Genomic DNA, 20,293 nt, shown 5'->3' on the forward strand with positions numbered 1-20,293 from the left:
TCCCCTCCCCTCCCCTGCCTCCCTCCCAGCTGGCACATCTGGAGCCCATACCGCTCTGAGTCTGGGGAGGTGGGTGCAGCCCCAGGCAGAGGGTGCAGCCCGGCCCCGGCCTGCCCAGCTGTGTTCCACATTTCCTCAGCTCTCCCAGAGCCCTCTCGGCCGCACCCCTTCCCTCCCTCTGCTCATCTGTGGTGCACATCTGGCCGGGACCACTGCTTGGTGCCCCCCCACCAACCCGTTTCCAACCAATTACCCCCTCCCCCGTGGGGGCTTCCTCGGCAGGCCACAGCAGGGGAGGGAGCCCCTCTGCTCACGCCAGCCACCCCCTGGGCTTACCTTCGTGGGAGTGGGAGAACCAGATCTGGGAGGTGGCGGGGTGGGAGGCCCGGTAGGCCTGCTCCGAGGGGGCTGGGGTGGGGCCGCTGGGGTGCGCGGGGGCAGCTGAGCCCAGGCTGCCGGTGAGAAAGCTGCCCATGAAAGAGGAGGCCGGGGAGTTCCCCATCAGACGGCTGCCGGCTGTGGACACGGGGGACAACAGTGAGTCTGAGCAGAGCTGCCCCGCCACAGAGCCCTGCCCCGGTGCTGACTCTCGAGCTCCCTACTCTCTGTCCTCAAAGAGCTCGGAGGTCACCGGCAGGAGAACCCACCCATCCAGGCCCCCGACAGGCACACTTGGGGTCCGCTGCCCTCCCGTGACTGTCTGCACTTCTGCCGCCCCCCAAGCCAGATGCCGAGCACTGTGCCCGCGGGGAGCCAGCTGCTCAGCGAGAGTCCCCAACTCTCCCAGACCACGGTCCCCCCGCCACGGCCGACCTGCCAGACTGCTTTGCCCACACCTCCCAAGAGAGCTCCAGTGTCCCCGGTCCCCCTGCCCCAGCCCGGTGGGCCCCGCAGCCTCGGTCACCGTGCAGGCAGCATGGGGCTAGAATGGCCTCTCCCCGCAGTGGGGTCCTCAACCTCCTGCCGCGTCTGACAGGCTCCTCAGCCCCGTCCCAGGGAGCGAAATGAGAGAAGCCCGCGGAGAAGGCCAGGACCCGCTTTTCAGAGCCACGGGGGGCTCCCGGGGTCATGCCCCAGCCGGGCTGGCAGGCGACCGCACACAGTCATCGGCCTCCCAGGAAACCTCTGCGCTTCCGCTGGACGCCAGCTTCGTGGCCCTCCAGGCACACCTGCACCCTCGTCACTGGGTGTCCCCTCTGCCCAAATCCAGAGGCCACGGCCAGGCCGAGCGGGCCTCCCGGGATTTGCACGCCAACCGGCCATGTGTGTTCACAGACCGCGCACAGCCCCGGGGCCTGGCCGGTAGTTTAGGGCTGGGCTAGGCGGCCCCCCACTCTGGTCGCACCTGGTCCCCTCTGTTCCACGGGCTGTGAGTCAGGCCTGGGACCATCCCAGCGGACGGGGAGCCAGGACTTGCGGGCTCACCACCCCGTGGGGCTGAGTGCAGGGGCCCGGTGGGGTTCGCAGGGGCTCGGGGGGTCTCCACCGGCAGCAGGCCCTGCCCCAGGTGAGTCAGGGCGGCTGTTTCCCAGCCCGGGAGGCGGGGGGAATTTATGACTCCTCACCCAGCCTGGCCTGGCCCTGGGAGCTTCCCAGACACGGGGTGACTCAGCACAGAGGAGGCCCAGAGCAGCGGTGAGGGAGGCACGGCCCCGATGGGGACCCTGTTGGCCTCCTACCCCGCCTGTGAGCGAATGGGACATCATGGGAGGGAAGAGGTCTTCCCTGGGCAGAGGCCACGGAGGTGGGTCTGTGAGCACTGGCGGGGGGCCGGGCTTCAACCTGACCTGTGTGGTGGGTGTCAGGCTGCACGGAGACCCCGAGAGGACCCAGGGGCAGGGGACGAAGGTGCCCACGAGCCAGGGACTTCCCGAACCGCAGGGCTGGGACTGCCATGGGCCGCCGCCAGACCACAGGAGTCCAGCCAGAGGAGGGACTCTGGGCTGGGAAGGGAAGTGTCGGCCTCCAGAGGCCGTGGGCGGAGGGGCAGGAGCAGGAGGGCGGCCTCTGCTGGGCTCTAGGGACCCCGGGGGGGCCATGCCTGGCGGATGAGCAGGCCTCTTCCTGCCTCGCCGGGGCCAGCCTGAGTCTCCCAGGGCTTCCCACCCCCGCACCCTCCCAGGGAAATCCCTCCCACCCTGCTCCTCCCGGGACACTGGGAGGCAACCGAGTCCAAGAATTGGGTCTGGATAAAGGATTTCTCCAGGAGCTCAGCCTGAGAAGCCCGCACCTTGAGCTCTCCCACACCGCGGGGGCGAGGCGGAGGGCCAGGCCTCAGGCTGGGCGGGAAATGCCGCTCAGAGTTGCACAGGGCCCTCTGGCCCTCGGGTCCAGGGACGCTGAGGCTTGGAGGTGGGTCCAGGCACCAGGCAACCTCTGAAGACCCACCTGGGGCCAGGACAGACGGGGCGCAGGCCTGAGGCCTGGAGCCGGTCCAAAGCTGAAATCTGGGTTGGGCAGGTGCCAGGACACCATGGCCCTGGGTGACGGATCCTGGCCCTCGGGTGGGTGGAGACTCTCGGGGTGCCCTGCTCTGACACCATCCCGTGGGGGGGGGGGGCGCACTGCAAGGGGTGTGGGGGAGGGGCAGCACCTCGGCTCAGCCAGCCCAGGCTCTCCGCTCCACAGGGCAGGAGACGTACTTCCCACTGAGCCAGAGCCCCCAAGCCTGGGGTCGACCTCGCCCCACACAGCCTATCTCCTGACCGGGGGTCGGGGGGTGAGGGGGGACCTTCTTGGGGATCCTCAGAGAGATGGTTTCTCAGAATCGGGAGAAGCGACCCGTGCCTCAGGGCATGGGCAATGAAGGGGGTGGGACAGCCTGCCAGCCCAGCCCAGCCCCTCTTCCACCTTCTGGCCCCCCCACCCCCATGGAACCCTGCTGCCTCTGGTGGTCCCAGGCCCTGGGAAGCTTCTCCTCTCTTTCCCTTTCGTATTGAAAACAGAGGCTTGTCATACAAATGTGAGGCCTGCACCTTCACTGTAAAGTGCCCTCCAGGAAGGAAGCAGGGGTCACTGGAGGCCTCTGGCCCCAAGAGCACACCACAAGGCCCTCGCCCAGACACAGTGCCACCGGGGCTTCCGGCACCCCCACTGCCTACACGGACACCCCATTCCTGAGCCACCGTCACAGACTCACTCCTAAATCCCCAGTCTGCAGCACCAGGTCTGGGGGGCCGGGGGTTCACACACCCCCTGATGCGCAGGCCAGTCTCCTGGCCGGAATCCTGTGCCATGGGGTTCCACACTCCTTGCTCAGAAGGGCTCAGTCTCTACCCTGCCACTCGGGCTGAGCGGCTCAGAAGTAGCTGAAGGTCCAGCCGGCCTTGCCCGGGGCGTGGGGGGTGACTATGGGGTGTGGGGGGCAGGGAGTGGGCTGATGAAGCCCCCCCTAGCTGGCTCTCACTGTCACCTCCACCTCCAAGGAGCCTGGAGATGGCAATGTGCCTGGCCAGCAGGGGCCTGGGCTGACCTGGCTGCTGCCTCCCCAGCCCCTCCCGCCAACCAGTAGCCAGCCCAGACAGAGCGTGAGCTGAGGCGGCCTGGGCCTCGGCCAGGGCTGAGCCTCGCGGCCAAGTCTGGCCGGGAACTGGGCTGAAGGGTTCTTTCCTCTTGGCAGGGTCCTTGCCCACGGACTGTCGTGGTCACCAGCCTGGGAAGGGACAGTGGGAGCCCGGAGCATCAGGGAAGGCCAGAGAGGTGCTTGGTTAGGACACCCCTGCCCCCGGCTAGGACCCCCAATCCTAGAGCCATTGGCACCCGCCCTTCTCAGACCAGGGGCTCTACAGACCTCCCAGTAATTGCTTTCATGCAGCCCCGACGGCAGGCCCACCACGGGGCATCTGGACTCCATGGTGCCAAGGACCTCTGCTGCGGTTTGAATGAGGCCTGTCCTCTCCAAGGCCGCCCCAGCCCCACCAGTGTGCACGGTCCGATCTCATCACAGAAAAAGTACATGTGTGGAATGACTTCAGGAAAGAGGCCTGGACGCGGTGCGAGGTGTTCGTGGGCCCAGAAACGGCCCACCTGTACTGCACATTCAGGCCCCCAGTGCCTGACCAGCCCCAGCTGGACACAGGGCTCCTGTCCTGGCTCCAGCACTGCCCAAGCTCGCCTAGTACCCTGCGGAGGCCTGGGCGCCGGGCTGGCTGAGGAGACAGCTCCAGGGGCCAGGGTTCCTGGAAGGGCCTGCTGACACCCCCCAGCGGCCTGGCTCCTCAGGCACAGCCCCAGCCCTGAGCCCCATCTGACCCCTCATCCCCAGGCCCAGACGACCTGGGCTACGGCTGTGGCGGCTGTGTCCCTCGTGGCGGCCGGCCCAGTGGAGCCAGGCTTGAGTGACCATGGAGCCCCGCCTCCGCCCACAGGCTGCTGCGCAGAGAGGCTGGCGGCTGGCCGGCGACGAGCTGCATCGGCCCTGGCAGAGGTGGCTCCGTGTGGCCCGGACAAATAGCTCAGCTGGGCCTTCCACGGCTGTTCTGTTTGGGAGGCCTACCTGCCACGGCCCAGAGCACAGCTGCAGCCGGGGAGGCCCCGTCTAGGGACCACGGAGACCGACCAGCAGCAACGCAGGGTTTGGGGTGCCAGTACACCCTAGGCCTGGGGACTCGGGAGGCCAGGTGCCCACAGTACCACCGCACCCCCTCTCCGTCCGGCCCCCACCTCCGCACCAGGCTGTCTGTGACCCCAGGCTGATGGCAGAGGGAGGACGGGCAGACAGGGGGGCTCGGAGAGCTGGGCACAATGAGTATTTGCGTTGTCTTGAGTAAGCCGTGGGGACAGCCGCCTCCCTTTCTGGAAACCCAGATATGCTGCAAAGGAAAGGCCTAGACGGCTGTAGCCACCCCCGAGAACCAAGCCCTTCCTGGAGCCCAGCCGAGGGGCCGGCACGCCACTCCCCGGCTCCGTATCCACCAGTTCCCACTCACACTTGCTCGGGCTCCCCACCGCCCCAGGCCCTGCAGGGCTCCCCAACTCTCCCGGGGTCATCCCTGGGTCTCCCCCAGCACACCAAAGGCAGCTGAGACACTGGAGGGACGGGAGGTCTGCCTAGGGAACCAAAGGGCTCCTCCGTGCCAAGCCAGGCCCGGAAGGAGCGGTCAGGAAGAAGAGGCAGGAAGGACGGGCAGCCCACGGCAGGGCCTGGCCACAGCCCTCTCGTCCCGGGACAGGACACGAGGAAGGAGTGCAGCCAGCTGGTGACCGGCCTCGGTCCCGCCTGGACGACAATGGAGAGGACTCGGCCTAGCCTGCTAGAAAGCAGGTGGGAGAGGGGACAGGGATGGGGCGACCCGGCCCTGGAGGGAGGGGCCGCTCTGGGACCGCCCCTGCCCGGCAGCCCCACAGCGCCGCCCAGGGAGCCGCTCTGGGTGTGCTCTGGAGGCTCCGTTTCCAGATGCACCCAGGGGACGGTCCCGCGGGGCTGGAAACCACCACCAGCCAGGCGTGAGAGGATGGTGAGCACACACGCGGGGCAGAGGGCGGCCAAGGGGCGCTGTGCAGGCACCCGTGTGGCGTCTGGGCCTGGCTGCATGGCTGGGAGCGTGCGCACGTGGCCATGGGTGCACACGCCGGCGGGCTCAGCCCGCACCCTGGGTACAGGTGTGGACACACGGCTCTGAGCGCGCACGGCATCGTGTTCTTGTGTGCGGGGCCCGAGACCCACCTCCCAGAGCTCGACTGCCACAAACCGGTCCCTTCGCCGGCTGGGACCCAGGAAGAGGCTCCTGGCCTTTGGTTCTGTCTGCTCCGCGGGGTGCCACCGGAGGGGACCACAGGCGGACTGGCTACCTGGGTCCTGCCCACCTCCTCCTCCATCCCGGGAGGTGGGAATGCGCCCTGGCTCGGTGGTGGTGGGAGGAAGCCCTAGTTAGCACCAAACTATTGCTCCCGCGCTCCCAACTCCCGCGCCCCAAGCCAGCTGCTCAGCCCCGGTCACCTGGACCTGAACGTGGCTCCAGGAGTCATGTGGATGCCGGGGGACAGCTGGCAGGCCACGTGGCCAGGCCCACCTCCCCACAAGCAGCCCACCCTCTCTGCCGCAGAGAAGCGGCTTAGATTGGCACAAAGCCCTCTCTGATCGGGGACGCGCCCCTGCAGGGCCAGCCTTGCTGCGCTGCCTCGCCAGGACCCACGCATCGTCCAGATCTGGGGCAGTCCCCTCCGGCCGCCAGCGGGCAGCCCCCGGATGTCAGCCTGTCCAGCACCATTCCCTCACTCGGTCTGGCCAGACCCAAGCCCTGCCCGGCCTCCAGGCAGCCCTCTGCCACCACGGCCCTGGGAGTCCCCGAGCGCCCCTCCCAGCGACGGCAGCTGCTGTCCACGATCCGAGACGGTGGCCAGACAAGAGGAGCCTGAGACAGGCACCGGGAGAGGGGAGGGACAGAGACAGGAGGCAGGAATGTGAGGCCGCGGGGGAGCCTCCTGGCCGGCCCAGCCCTACGAGGCGGAGGCAGCCCAGGGTAAGGGGCACCCGCCCAGAAGCACGAGTGCGTCACATGGGAAGCCCCTTTCCAATGGCCCAGGAGAACCTTCCAGAAGCCCGGGTTGGCCCAAAGGCAGCGGTTCTCAGGCCATAATAGGAAAATTCTGTGGTTGCCGAACCACCCAGCGGACAGACGTGGAGGCAGGATGACAGGGGCCCAACCACCAACAGCCCAGAACTAATAAAAGAAAAGGAAAATCGGATATAAGTCTGGTTCTTATTAAAAGGGTAAATTTAGCCCTTTGGCTGGGCAAAGGGGCCGCCCTCGGACTCGAAGCTGAGAGCGACTCAGAGGGCCCCTCGGCCGGGGGGTGCAGCAGCAGCGGCCAAAGGCCGCCCCCTTGTTGCTCGCCCTGCTCTCCCGCAGCTTCCCTTCCCTGCACACTCTCTGGCAGGCAGCCGGCACCTCCGCCTCCAGGACACTCCCGAGGGCAGCAAAATATTGGGGGGGGGGGGGGGCATGGGGAGGTGGCCAGGGCTAGTCAGCACCACCCCCGCACGCCCCAGCTGGAAGAGTGGCCTCGGCCTAAGCAAGGCAGCTCCCTCCCACCATCTTGAAAGAAGCCAGCTCCAAGGAGGTGGCCGTGCGGGTCTAGATGCTGGTCTTCTGCCCCCTTGTGCCCTGGGCCCGGACCCCCATGCCCTCCAGCTTCCCCTGGACCTGCCCTGTGTTAGCTGTGGTCAGACAGAGGCCCAGGCAGGTCTGCTCACAGGGTGGTCTGAGCGGTCATGCCAGTACAGGATGGACCCCAATGGAAGCCTCCATGCCTGAAGGGTGAGGAGTCTGCCCTGCTGGCCAGCCCCTCCCTGTCTGCCAAGTGGACCCGGCCAGAGTGTCCCGCATGGCCTGGCATTAGACCGATGTCTGGCAGGTGTGAGCTTCCTCCCCCTGCCCCAGCCCCATGAAGGCGACATCATTGCCTGCATCGGGCAGAAGCTCCAAGGGCAGCAGGCGGAGGAAATGAAGGGGTAGGAGACAGGAGTGGGATGAGGGCCACTTGGGGTCAGGCTTACCACCATCTGGGGCACCTTCCCAACCTGTGGGTCCGTCCATCCGTCCGTCCACCCATTCGTCCACCCAACCGTCCACTTATCCCTCCCGTATGGGTAGTCAGAACCCTAGACCAAGATACCTCCTAGACCAAGGGCCCTCCCCTACGTGGAGGCCACCGCCATTGTAGGTCAAGCTGGGCACCAGCTGTGGAGCCGAGGGCATGCGTGCTACAGCTGCCCAGGCTCTGGCCTCTGAGCCATCCCCCAAGCTGTCCCCGAGCCCGCTGGCCACAGAGGCGGTTCCCTCAGTTCTCCAAGCCGGACCAAAGCCACCAAGTCCAGCCTCTTGCTCCCAGTGGAGTTCACAGACCCCTCTGCTGTCCTAAGTAAAGGCAAGATTCGCACCCTGCCCGGAGGCTGGTGGCTTCGGGGTGGGGCGCTCAGAGGCCCCACATCTTCCTGGGGGAGGAAGGGGACGCCCCGCACCCTGCCCCAGCGCCCCCTACAGCCCCCACCTTGCACCCTGCAAGGCCCGGAGGTTGGGCTGGCTTGGGTGGGCGTGGAGGGATCCAAAGTCCCCTCCCGAAGACGCCGAACAAGGCTACAGGCTGAGCCAGCCCCCTGCACCCACACCCAGGCGGGAGCTCCGTGGTGGCGGGACCGGAGACAGGGACAGCTGTGCACCCTGGGGTCCCGACCGCTGGCCGTGGGGTCGCCACCATGTTGGGCTGGGAGAGCTCCCCCCGGGCCGCTGCAAGCACTCGGGCCGGCTTCTACGGCCTCGTGCCTGAGGACAGGGGACCAAGGGCCTGACTCCCAGAACAGGGCTGGCTCGGGCTGCGGTGTCCTGGCGTGGGGCCAGGAGGGGGACCCGAGACCGCCGCAGGTCGCTGCACACAGCAGCCTCTGGTCTCTCAGAAAGAGAGACCGGTACGCTCTCAAGAAGGTCGGCAGGTCCCTGCTGCCAGCGCCACTCTCTCCTTGTGTCCCTGCCGACTCTGGCAAGTACGGGGCTCACCCTCCTGCCCCTTCCCGGAAACCATGTCCCTTCCCGACTCCTGACTTCTCAAGGCCCCATTCGCACCAGCCCCCTCTGTGAAACTCAGCCAGGACCCGCACAGGGCCCTGCCTTCAGCACCCGGCCATGCCCCCGAGCCGTTCAACACCCTCCAGCCCCGGCAGAAGAGGCCCAGGGCCTGCGTGGGCCCTGGGCGAGTCTAGGGTTCCCAGGACCTCAACCCGATGGGGAACAAAGCAACAGCGGCGGGCTGACCTGGGTGCCCCAGCGAGCACGCGGTGTGGGCAAGGCGGGTGGCCAGAGGGACTCCAGGCTGAGGCCGTCTGACCCCAGCCCCCCGGGGAAGCTGGTCCTGCCTCAGGCCTGGTCGGCACCAGCACCCCCGCGGGTCCTGACAGGGGACCGGCTCAGGAGGGGGGCCTCTCAGCCACAGGGTTCTGCTCACGGCCAGGCAGGGGAGCCCTGAAGGAGGGGAGACCAGCAGGAAGGGCAGAGAGCCAGGGAGCACCCCAGGGCAAAGGCCACAAACAGGACAGCCTGGGGATGCGGAGGGAAGTCCCGATGGGCACGTGAGCCCTGGCAAATGCTCTGTGGGTGTGAGACACGGGTCGGGGAGGCGATGGGGAAAGGGTGGGGTCTGATTAGCGAGAAATGCTGTATTTCTCAGTGAGATTGCATCGCCGTGCAGGGCTGGTGTGGGGGGAGGTGCAGGCAGAGGATGGGGACCCGGGGAGGCCTGCCAAGCCCATGCCCTCGGCCGCGTGGAGGCCTGGGGGTGTCCGGCTAAGAGAGCCACGGTGACTGGCCCCCGAGCCACCGAGTACGACCAAATCCCCAAGGGGCCCCAGGAGGGAGACGGGGTCTGGGCCAGCCCGCGGCACCCACAGCCGACACTCCCAACAGAGAGGCGGGCCAAGTGACCCGGGGCCTGGGCCTCTCCTGGCACAGACCTCCAGGGAGCCCGAACTTCGGAAGGCCCAGCCCTCCCCACTGCCTCTTAGTCCCCAGGGCCAGAAGCAGGAAAAGGCCTGCCCCCCCCCCCCCCCCCCGGCCGCCCCTGGCTCCTGGCGGGAGGCACAGACCTGGCCCCATGCACAGTGCTCAGCCTGTGGTGCTGGGCCCACGGTGCTCGCAGGGCAGGGCGGCGGGCGCGGGATGGAGTGTGCCCCGTGGGCTGTACGCATCCTTCCAGCTTCTTCTAGAAGGACAGACATAAGGAATTCTCAGCTCTAGAAACACCGAGCTGAAGGAGAAGGGAAACCTCACTTCTCAGAGGTGAAACTATGGTGTTTCCGGGGACTCTTGAGGGCAAGAAGAGCAGCTCTGGGGTAGGGGACAGCAGACCCCGGATCCGAGACCCCCCCAGGAAGAGGAGCAGCCCCGAGGAGGGAGGGGTGGCTTCCAGAAGGGCCGGATTGACGGCCAGCCCAGGGGAGCCCCTGGGGGCCCATGCCTGGGGGAACCCAGCAAGAATTTCCTCCGGAACAAAGGCTCAGCGGTGTCCCCTGAAGCTCCCACCTCAGCGTCCAGCCCTTTGCTCCCTGGTTCCCGGAGGCCTGGGGCCTGCCAGCGGCCAGGGCAGGAGACAAGGGGGCAGAGAACCAGCCCTGGGCTTTCAGCCCCGAGCCCCGTGCTCTCGCCCTGCTCCCGGTGTGACCTCAGGGCAAGCAAGTGGTTTCACTGAGCTCTGTCACTAGGACCCCGTCAGCCCCGCGGGACTTGTCCCTGAGCCTAAGGACTGATCCCCTCAGCCCAACTCACAGCCTGAGCTCTGAGCAAGTGTTGTATGCAACACAATCAGAAGAGGGAAGGGCTTTGTGCTGGCTGCCCGGACAGGACAAGGCCCCAGTGGGCACCTCACACACAGCCTCAGAGGGACCCAGGGCCTGGCGAGGTTCCCAGGGTCTGCCCCGACCTGCACTGGCTCCCAGGGGCGGGGCGGGGGGCAGGTAAGCCCAGGGCACCTGCTGACCTCCCCGGGGCAGGCACCTGGCTCAAGAACAGCGTGAAAAGTGCTGCCCAGACCTCACCAGGCCACGTCCCTGTCACCCAAGCCGCAGCCTGGAGCCTGGGCTCCGTCCGGACACAGAAACTCTAACCCAGGTCATTCACTAGACGAACGATTATGGAGAGCGCGCGCCACACACGGGGTCACCCAGTCCCACCGCGGCCCAGCCTGGAAGCTGAGGAAACCGCAGGCCAGGCACCCTGGCCTCTGACAGCGGCCCTTGGATCTCTCAGTGACCTGCACCGTCCTTGAGGCCATTTTGGGGCTGAGTCACAGGCCTGCCGGTGGCATGTCTTTTTTTTTTTTTTTTAAGGTTTTTATTTATTTGCCAGAGATAGAGAGAGAATACACACAAGCAGGCAGAGAGGCAGGCAGAGGCAGCGAGAGAAGCAGGCTCCCTGCCGAGCAAGGAGCCCGATGCGGGACTCGATCCCAGGACCTTGGGATCATGACCTGAGCCGAAGGCAGCAGCTTAACGAACTGAGCCACCCAGGCGTCCCCCGGTGGCGTGTCTTGAAGCAGACGGTGCACAGGTGGTCAGAGGACAACATGCCCAGCCTGCAGAGGAGCAGATCCCTGTTGGTCTGGGTCCTCTACCGAGCAGGCAGCAGGCTGCTGGAGGGGACAGGCCAGGGAGGGGTCACCGTGAGGAGATGATGACAGAGTTGCAGAGCAAGGAGGGGGCTGAGCTGGACAAGAGGGGACAGAGGCTGAGAGGCTGGGCCAGGTCCCACGCAGGGAGCCCGGGAGGGGTGGGGGAACAGGGGTCAACCTCCAGAGCCTCCGGGGCCGTGACAGCTTCAGGAGGGTCCAGATCGAGCGGGGCTCCCAACGCCCCCGACCCCTGGTATTCACGCCTTTATGCAATCCCTCCCCTGGGCGTGGGAGGGATTAGACTTACTTGTACAGAACCGTCGTCCGCAGCCGGCCCCAGTAAGGAACTGAGGCCTGTGGCAGCCACGCGGGGGGAGCTTGGAAGGGGACCCCCCAACCGCCGAGCCCCGAGATGCCCACAGCCCTGGCTGCCACCTCGACTCCGATTCCTGACCCCCAGGGAGTACGAGGCAATCGTGTTGGCTGCGTTAAGCCGCCAAGTTTGGGACGATCTGTTACACAGCAGTACCTCACTAACGCATAGAGAAGCCACAGAACCTGGGCGGGGAGAGGTTCTGCTGCATTTACAGGGGAGCCCAGGGCAAAGAAGGAACCTTCAGGAAGGATCAGGAGGGGAGTCGGCAACTCAGGGTACAGATCTGCTTCTGCAGAAAAGCCCAACATCTGGGTCTACGTGGGACGTTCCCCCAGCCCCACCCTGGCCGGACGGCCACCTCCTGACCCTGGCAACACAGACACACAGGTGCCCCCCAGCTTCCTGTCAAGCCAAGCCTGAGGTCACCTCAGCCCTTGATCCCTGCAGGCGCCAGCAGCCACAGAGGCCCCTGCGTGGGGTCACGTCCTGGCCCCTCCCCTTGCGTTGGACACTCTAAGGACCATCTGCCCGTCTCCCACTCGAGGGCCCTTCGGACTTAATCGTTCCGGATTCCTGCTGGGTATTTGCCATCAAACCTACAAGAGGCTATGAGGGATGGGACAGTCTGAACAGCTTCCCAACTTTTCCCAATCTTTTCTGTATTCACGCACGTTAAGGACTTTTAAGAGCTGGCCTAAAGATGCGTTACAATTTAATTTAGAATTAATTCTAATGTTAATTTAAAATAAATTAAAAGCTTATTTTTAGGAGGCCCAAAGGGATGCAAAAAGTCTCAAAAAGGGGACTGGCTTCAGGCAAAGTGCCCACGAGTGACCCGCTGGCCTGGGTGGCCGGGGTACACCGTAGGCTGAGTGGGCAGGATGGCTGTCCCGCAGCTCCAGAGGCCAGCTCCTTCCCCCTCCCTCCCGTGCACCCTGGCCAGGGACGAAGGGATCTGCTGTCACCCTCCTACAAGGTGCCACTGCTGAGGCCAGAAAGCAGGTGGGAGCCCCAGTTCTGCCCTCACCATAGTCACACCCAGGCCTGGTCCCGAACCCGCCGCCTGGGGGCCACCCGCGCCCTGGAGAGTGCTGCGGAGGCAGCATCTGGGCTGGTGCCCTGCTGAGTGCATGGGCAAGGGTTATGGGGGCGGCAGGGGAGGCAGGAGCAGGGGCTGGGCGGGAAGCAGGACTGAGGGAGGAGGGTTGGGGAGGACCTCCGTGAGGTGCTCAGGCTGGTGGAGGGTCCGCGGGGCAGAGGGGGAGTAAGAAGGCCCAGAAACCACGGGAAGCTCGGGGCTCCCCCGGGCGCAGGGGGGCAGTGGAGGGGAAGGGGAGTGGGAGATGCCTCCAGAGGACACACATCTTCCACCCACCGCCCCCTGGGGCCACCACACGCCTGGGCCGGGGTGGCCGGCCGCCCACCGGGGCTTCCCAGCAGATGCACCCAGGTTAGGTCAACAGACAGGCTGGGCTCTAGGGCTGCCCGTGGAGAGCCCGAGGATGGGGCATGGAGGGGAGGAAGGAGAAAGGAAGGCCAGCGCGGACCCCAGAGTTGCCAGGAGCTGAGCGGCAGGGACAGAGCCCGCCCGCCGCGGGTAGGTGGCCGTCCCCGTGCGCAGCCAGTGGTTGCCCCCCTCCCCCGCCGACTTCCTCCCTGGGGGTCTCCCCAGCTGTCCTCACTGAGCCTCACTCTCATTGGCCCAAATCACAGGGCTGGGCACAGGTGTCGGTCTGGGGTCAGGGTTTGGGGGGATGGAAGAGGGGGGAGGGGAGGAGGCTGCAGGGCACATCCACGGTGCCGCAGGGCTGGGGCTGAGGACAAGGAGGGCGGGCCGGGGACAGACGCGCAGGGAAGGGAGAGACCCAGGCCCGCTCGCGGCGCAAGGTGGCGTCCCGGCCCCCGTATGACGAGCACCTCTTCCCGCTCAGACAGAGAAATGACGAGAGAGGTGAGAGCTAGGAGAGGCTCACAGACGCTCCCTCCTCTCCGACCCCGGGACCTGCCCGGGGCCCTCGGCCTAAAGTTCCCGCGGGCCGGGCGCCTGGCGGGCTCCGTGGGTTAAAGCCTCTGCCTTCGGCTCAGGTCATGATCTCAGGGTTCTGGGATCGAGCCCCGCATCGGGCTCTCTGCTCGGCAGGGAGCCTGCTTCCTCCTCTCTCTCTCTGCCTGCTTGTGATCTCTCTCTGTCAAATAAACAAATAAAATCTTAAAAAAGAAAGAAAGAAAGAAAGAAAAGCCTTAAGTTCCCACGGGCCATCCTGCCTCTGGCCTTGGACGGCTCCCTGGGATCTCCAGACGCATGCTCAGCACCCCTACCTATGGGGCTCCCAAACTCGCAGGCGGCCCTGCCCAGGCCCGGCATCTCCACCTCCAGCCCTATGATGTCAAACCCTGTGGCCCCGAAGCCCAGAGACATCTGACGCGCCCCGTGCGACGGCCCCCAGAAGCCGAAGCCAGCCAGGGGAAGGATGGCAGGACCCCATAGCTGGGTGCCGCTCAGGCCCTCTAGACAGACACCATGGGAAGCTGGGGGACTGGGACCCGTGAAGGGGGTCCCCCAGGAGGTGCCCCATGTGCCCCTCTCTGCCTGTCCCCAGGGAGGCAGCCCCTCCTGCAAGACACAGGCACCAGTCACTTTCTCTCCAGGCCTCTGGGCACATCCTGGGGCCAGGGTGTGTACAAGTGTGTACGTCCAGCCAGCTCTAATGGGCTCCTAAGGGACAGAGCAGGGGCGACCAGCAGTCAGAAGGCCTGGACACGGCCGGTCCCGCCACACAAACCTCCCAGCCAGGCGCCAAGGTCCAGAGAGCAGAGTGGCACCGTGTGAAGGTTCGCCTGCCTAGGATGGAGATGCCATGCAGGGCAAGGGGGCAGAACCACAGCCCTGCCTTCTGCCAGCTCCCGTGTCTCCACTGCGCCCTCCTTTTCCTTTGGTTGGTGGCCCCCACCATACACGAGCCCCCCCCCCCGGCCGCCCCCCCCCACCCCCCCGGGGGGGGAGCGCCGCCCCCCCCCCCCCCCGCCCCCCGCAGCATCCCTCGTCACTCACCAGTGCCCTAGGACTCAGGTGAAGCCTCTGGGCTCTACCCCCAACCCCCGCCCCAGGTGTGATACTAACAGGGGGACAGCTTCCTCTGTCCATCTGTTTAGTGCTCGTACCTTTTAAAATGTGGCACACACAGCTTGGGGGCCTCTGCCAATGACAGAAGATGCTTCTGGAAGGGGAGACGCTGACCCGGCCCCCGGGAGGTGTCCACACAGGCTGGGGACACACACAGGGCACTGCCAGCATGCCGTCCCCATGTCATGCTCAGGCAGACGGGCAGGGCACCTTGGTTTTTAGTGAAGAGACCTAGGGTCCATGCGGACCCTGGCGCGTCCCCCACCCCCTCCCCCTAACTGCCTTCTCCCGGAGACGGTCCTCTTCTTCCCTCTTCTCCAACATGGGAGAAAACCCGGACGAGGCTCTCCTTGTATCCCCAGACACACGCGTGCTCCCCAAGTGCACACCCCCACCTGGGGGCCCCCACGGTCCTGGGGGGCCCAACTCCGGCAGAAAGGAAGGGATGGAGGACACCCCAGACTTAGGAGTCTGCAGCCCCATGGGGAAGGGCTCCAACTCTACCAGCACTGGTCCGGGGAGCTGGGCAGAGCCCGCTGCTGGCGTGGGGGCACAGGGCACCCAGGGGGTCAGGGCCAGGAGGCCATGCAGCCTGTGGGACGGGGGATGGGCCAGAGGCCCAGGGAGGCCCTCCTGAGAGGGAGAGGTAGAGTCTGGGCAGAACGTGGGGGCACGTTCAGGATCCGCACGGCAGGATCACCAGGAGGCTCTGAGAGTGGGTGAGGCCGGGACCTGGTGGAGTCAGCTGCAGCGCCGAGTGTGTGACAGGGTCTGGGCACGGGCGGCTGTGTTGGTGGCCCCCTGGAGACCTGGCCGCGGGCCAGCTCTGGAAGGGGCCGGAGCCCGTGGGTGGCTGGGCACAGACGTAGAGTGCTAAGTACGGTGGGGACTCCGTACGGGAAGCCCTTCTGGCAAGGGGAGCGGGGGGTCTCCGCGGGGCCACGGTGGGAGAGGCACAGAGGGGCTAAAGCATGGTCCACGGCTCCCCAGGGCCCAGCCGCACAGCAAGGGCCCCAAGTGGGCTCCACCCTGCCCGGGGCCCAGGACCTCAAGGACAGAGCAGGTGGCAGGAAGTGGCACCAGCAGGCGCTCAGGTCACCGGACAGCTGGCTCTCCCAGCGGCGCCGGAATCGGATTCCTGGAAGGCTGCTTGTGCGGGAGTGGGAAGGCCTGTCCGGCAAGGAGAGCGGGGGCGAGCGGGAGGCGACCTGCGTCCACGCACCGCGGCCCCTGGGAGCTCGGCCAGGAGATGCGCCGGTGCCCCCGTCGGGGTCTGCGGGGTGGGCCTCCACCTCTGCCCACAGAGGGGATGGGGGCTGTGCCAGGAGGCGGGGCTGTCGTCCGTGCCCGAGGCGGAGCCCGTCCCTGCCTGGGGGCACCCAGGTGCCAGGCGGGGAGCGCAAGCCCAGCCCCCTCCCACTCCCACCACTGCGTCCCCGGGGCTCGGGTCTCCCGTCCAGCTGTCCCTAGCGGGCCTTCTTCTCACCCCTGCCCAACTGGGCTCCAGCACACCCTCCTCCACGAAGGACGGGCCACCCCGCTGCCCACTGCCCAAGCCGCCTGTGGCTGTGCCCAGGAGGAAAGCCCCTGGCTTCCCTGAGGACCCCGCAGAGGGACCCAGCCGTGACCTGCCCTCCCGGGAAGATGGCCCGGGGCGTACAGTCCCGACGTAATTCACCCTGGGACTCTCTCGTTCTGGATGGGGTGCCCCAGCAGGGCGCTGCTCCCAGGCCGCCCTCGGGGACCCCAGCTAGCTGCTTAGAGGCTTCTATGGGCAGCACAGGGGTCCTCTCCGCCCCTCCCCCATTTCTGGAAATTTCCAGTGGAAAACCAAGTTCCTGCCCTAGGGAGGGGGAGGGGCTGCTTCCTCTTTCCTTCCAGTTCCAGGCACACAGTGGGTCTCCCTCCCCCCACTGAGCCTCAAAAGCCTTTGCATCTAAAGACACTGGACTCTTTGTTGGGGGGCCAGGGAGGGGAGAGGGGGGAGGGGGCAGAGGGGAGGGGGGAGGGAACCCAACCCACCTGTTCGTTCCCTTCTCCTCCTCTCCCCAGCCCAGGTCAGAGGGAAAAAACCGCTTGCTGGCTGATTCCATCTGGAACCTAATCACCCAGACAGCTGCGGCGGCCCTCGGCCCTCGGCCCTCGGATGCCAGCCCCTGGCTCCCAGCTCGCGTGCTGGACGCCTCCCCGCCAGGCCCACGCGGCTCCTCCAGCAACCCTCCTCCCCAACCCCCCGGGGTGGGCCTCTGGTGGCAGCTGCTCAAGGGCCGCAGGACGCACCCATATCATATATGACAACAGACAGAGGCGGCCGGCTGTCCCACAGGCCTGCGTGATCTGACAGTGTATTACCCCGTGAAAACGTCAGAGTCGCGGCGGAGCGGCGGTCCCCCCTTCCCGGCGGGGCTGGCGGGGCACTGTGGGACGTGTTCCGGATGCTGTGAGCGGGCTTGGATTTTGTGGCGATTCCCCCCACCGCCACCCAGTCTCTGGGATGAGAAAGGAGGCCCCAGAGATTAAGCGGGGGCTGGGGCTCCCTGGTGCCGAGCAGGGGCGGGGGGCCATCAGAGCACATGGCCTATCTGCCAAAGGGGGTGTGCCCTGTGCTTCCTGCCACTCTGAAGTCACGCGTGGAGAAAGCAATGGGGTGACGCAGGAGGACCTCGCAGTGGGGGGGACCTGGCGGGGGGGGGGTTGTCTCCAAGGGGCACCTGGGACAGGCCCCCTCTCCAGGGGGCTGCAGGTGGCAGCCAGTTTGAGAACCTTCTTTGGACAGGTGATGATGAGCCGGGCCGTCCTAGGAGCCCAGGGCGTCTGTCCTGGGGGGACGGTTTCTTCTTAGAAACTGCCAGACCTCGCTCCCAGGCTGCGCGCAGACCCGCCTGGTTTGGGCAAGGACTGAGGACGTGAGGCTAGGAGAAGGTGCCACGCCGAAGGCTGTGAAGGGTGTTCTCATGGGACTCCAGGACAGAGACCAGCCTGGGGGCCAGGCAGGGCCCCCGGCATCCCTTCCACACCGGTCCTCAAGGAGACCAGGGCCCCTCTGAGAAGGCCACGCCGAAGGGAGGCATGAAGCGTGGGCTGAAATGGGGAGGGGCACTGGTGGGAATCCCCAGGGACTCTGGTCACGCCAGTCAAGATAGCGGCCATGCAGGTCCAAGGTTGCAGGGCAGCTCCCCACGGCCGGGGCCCAGGAGCCTCTCCCAGGAGGCAAGCAAGGGAGGCTCCAGGGGGGTGGTGACCAAGGATCCTCTCTGGTCTGCGGGAAAGCACTCATTCTCAGTGGCACTGGCTGAACTCTCAGTGCCTGGGAACCACCCCCACCCCCAGAGCTGGACCAGGGGCATCCTGGGAAGTGTAGTCTTTTAGGAGTTAGGAGAGCGGGCAGGGATTTCCAGGGGCGGTCCTCTAAGGAACAACGGAGGAAGAGAAGAGACCAAAGGGGATTACTCGGACCCTAATCCCTGGGTGCAAATTTGACATTCCTAAAGTGGCTGAATGTAGACATCTGCTGCCCAAAGTCACCAGCCTCAGGTCCTCCCGCAGTGGCTTCTCTAGCAAGACGACCGAACTCTTATTTTGGCGGGGAGACCCGATGTTGGAGACCCAACGTGTCCCCCCACTCCTATCCTCCTCTGCCTACTGACCCCAGACACCAGGAGAGAGAAGCGCCAGCCAGGGGACGGGGTGCTACCTGCCGGTGCCCGCCGAGGCTGCCGCACACTCCGCGTTATTTATGCTCACAGCCCGCTCTGATGACATATGTAAGTTGACAGCGAACATCCTATCAACTTGCTGGAGTGTATCTTGATTGTTAAAACACACTCTTAAAGGCGTACGATCGTTTATCAAATTAAAACAGCCGCACCTAGCCCGTCTCCTTTCTGCCTCCCCTGACCGCCCAGCCCCAGCCCTGCAACCTCCCTCCTCCTTCCGCCTGGCCTCCGGGGGCCACTGTGCCCTGGCACCCAGGCCCTCCTCCTGAGGAGAGGCCATCCTGTGCTTCCAGGGACCCCAGGCCCTGCACCCCCTCCCCACCCTGCCCCAGGCCAGGGCAAGCCCACTAATAATCGCCAAGAAGTGACAAACGCCAGAAACCCCACCAATTAAATTTAAACTCATGCAAAGCTCAGTGGCCAGTAAATTATTATTTTTATTAGCTTGAACCAAGTTCCCGTAAGAGAGAAAGTCGACTTGCTCCCATGAATGGCTCTTGTATAATTTATTTAACTCTGTGCTCTTTGCCAAAGCCTGGAATATTTTTAGCTCGTTCTGTTGTTGGATTTGGCTTTTTTATGTGTGTTTCTGAGGGGTATTTTTAGCCTCATCCATGTTATTCTAACAGACTCCTATGCGTTCGGTCCTGTCTGTGCGGGCTGCTGAACCCAGTCTCGAGGCAGAGGAGGGAGATTTCTAAGAATAACCGGGCGGCGTTTGGGGTGCGTGTGTTTTCCTGGGGAGATGTGCTATCTGTACGAGGCCGCTCCCTGCCTCGCTGGCTAATTTGTTTTATTACTCACGTGACCTGGATATTCCTATAGGAATATCCTTATAGGCAATAATCAGACATGGCAGCACAAGCCCCACTGAGAAAAAACCCACATTCCAAAAATGGCTTCGGAGGGGCGGGCAGGGCGGCTGTGGCCGGGCTGGTCTACGCGGCCGCCGGATCCCCGGGGCTCTGCAGCGGGGCGGCCCGCTTTGATGTCTGGTTCTGTCACTTCCCAAGCAGGATGGGTAGAGTCTTCAGAAAGTAACTCTTTTCACACCTACTTAATGTTGGTAACTGTTGCAGAAACACCATCGTGTCATTGAGTTAATGAGGTATTTACGAAAATGTATTTTTTTCTTTACAAAAAAATATCACATGATGAGGGAGGGGGAGCCTTTGATGGGGTCTTTTCACACTAGGAAATTATCTTTCTTCCTCCAGTGTGTTTTGCTTTCTTTCTTTTCAAGGTTGGCAATCCGAAACGCCTTTAAGCAGGAAAGTAGTCTGCCGTCCTCCAGACAGAAGGGACCTGCTGCTGCCCTGTTTATTCCCAACGCCCCCCTTCCCCGCGGCCCCTGGCCTCCAGGCCGGGCCCGTCTACACCCCAAAAGAGACCAGAGAAGAGGCAGAGAGGAAAACCCAACCCGCAGCCAGACTGCGGAAATCGGCACCTCCGCCTGTCTTGGGTAGAGGCCCGGTGGTTCTTGGAGGCTCGGCCCAAGGCAGGGGGGTGGGGGGGCGGTGGACAGAGAAGGATGGAGGACAGGCGCTGACCCGGCCGGAAGAGGGGGTGGGGACCGGCTTCTCCCAGGCCCCGCCGCCTCTTTTTGAAAGGAGCCGGGAGAGGCGCGGTCCCCAACCGCTCCAGGCGGTAGTGCTGATGGAAAATCTTGGGTTGATGCGTTGTTGATTTTCTTTTTTTTTTTTTTTTTCCCCTAGACTTCACAGCTTTGCCTCTGGACCATCTGTATTAGAGACAAAATCTAACACTGCACTAAAAATAATGATTCCAAACATTTTAATTGCACCTTTTGGTGACAAGGTTACTGGAACAGCACTTTACCATAAAACCCTACAGCCCGATTATAAAGCTACCAGCACTTTCATTTTTAGAAAAACAATAGAAGAAGCCCTGGAGCCCAACGTCCCATCAGGGTCCTCAAGCTGACATCTTGAAAGCACTGGGTGGGGCAGCACAGGCAGG

General features: G+C 64.8%; 1 protein-coding gene across 3 annotated transcripts in view; it reads right to left on the reverse strand.

The window, feature by feature from the left end:
• BAHCC1 (BAH domain and coiled-coil containing 1) overlaps positions 1 to 20,293 on the reverse strand; it is a 56,166-nt gene that overhangs the window by 32,404 nt on the left and 3,469 nt on the right. For all 3 annotated transcript variants that reach the window (XM_059380148.1, XM_059380147.1, XM_059380146.1), the window contains exon 2: positions 337 to 516. In XM_059380148.1, coding sequence (XP_059236131.1) covers positions 337 to 516 — 180 coding nt within the window. The remainder of the gene's footprint in view (positions 1 to 336; positions 517 to 20,293) is intronic.

The sequence above is a fragment of the Mustela nigripes genome, chromosome 16, assembly GCF_022355385.1.
Source record: "Mustela nigripes isolate SB6536 chromosome 16, MUSNIG.SB6536, whole genome shotgun sequence".
NCBI lineage: Eukaryota > Metazoa > Chordata > Mammalia > Carnivora > Mustelidae > Mustela > Mustela nigripes.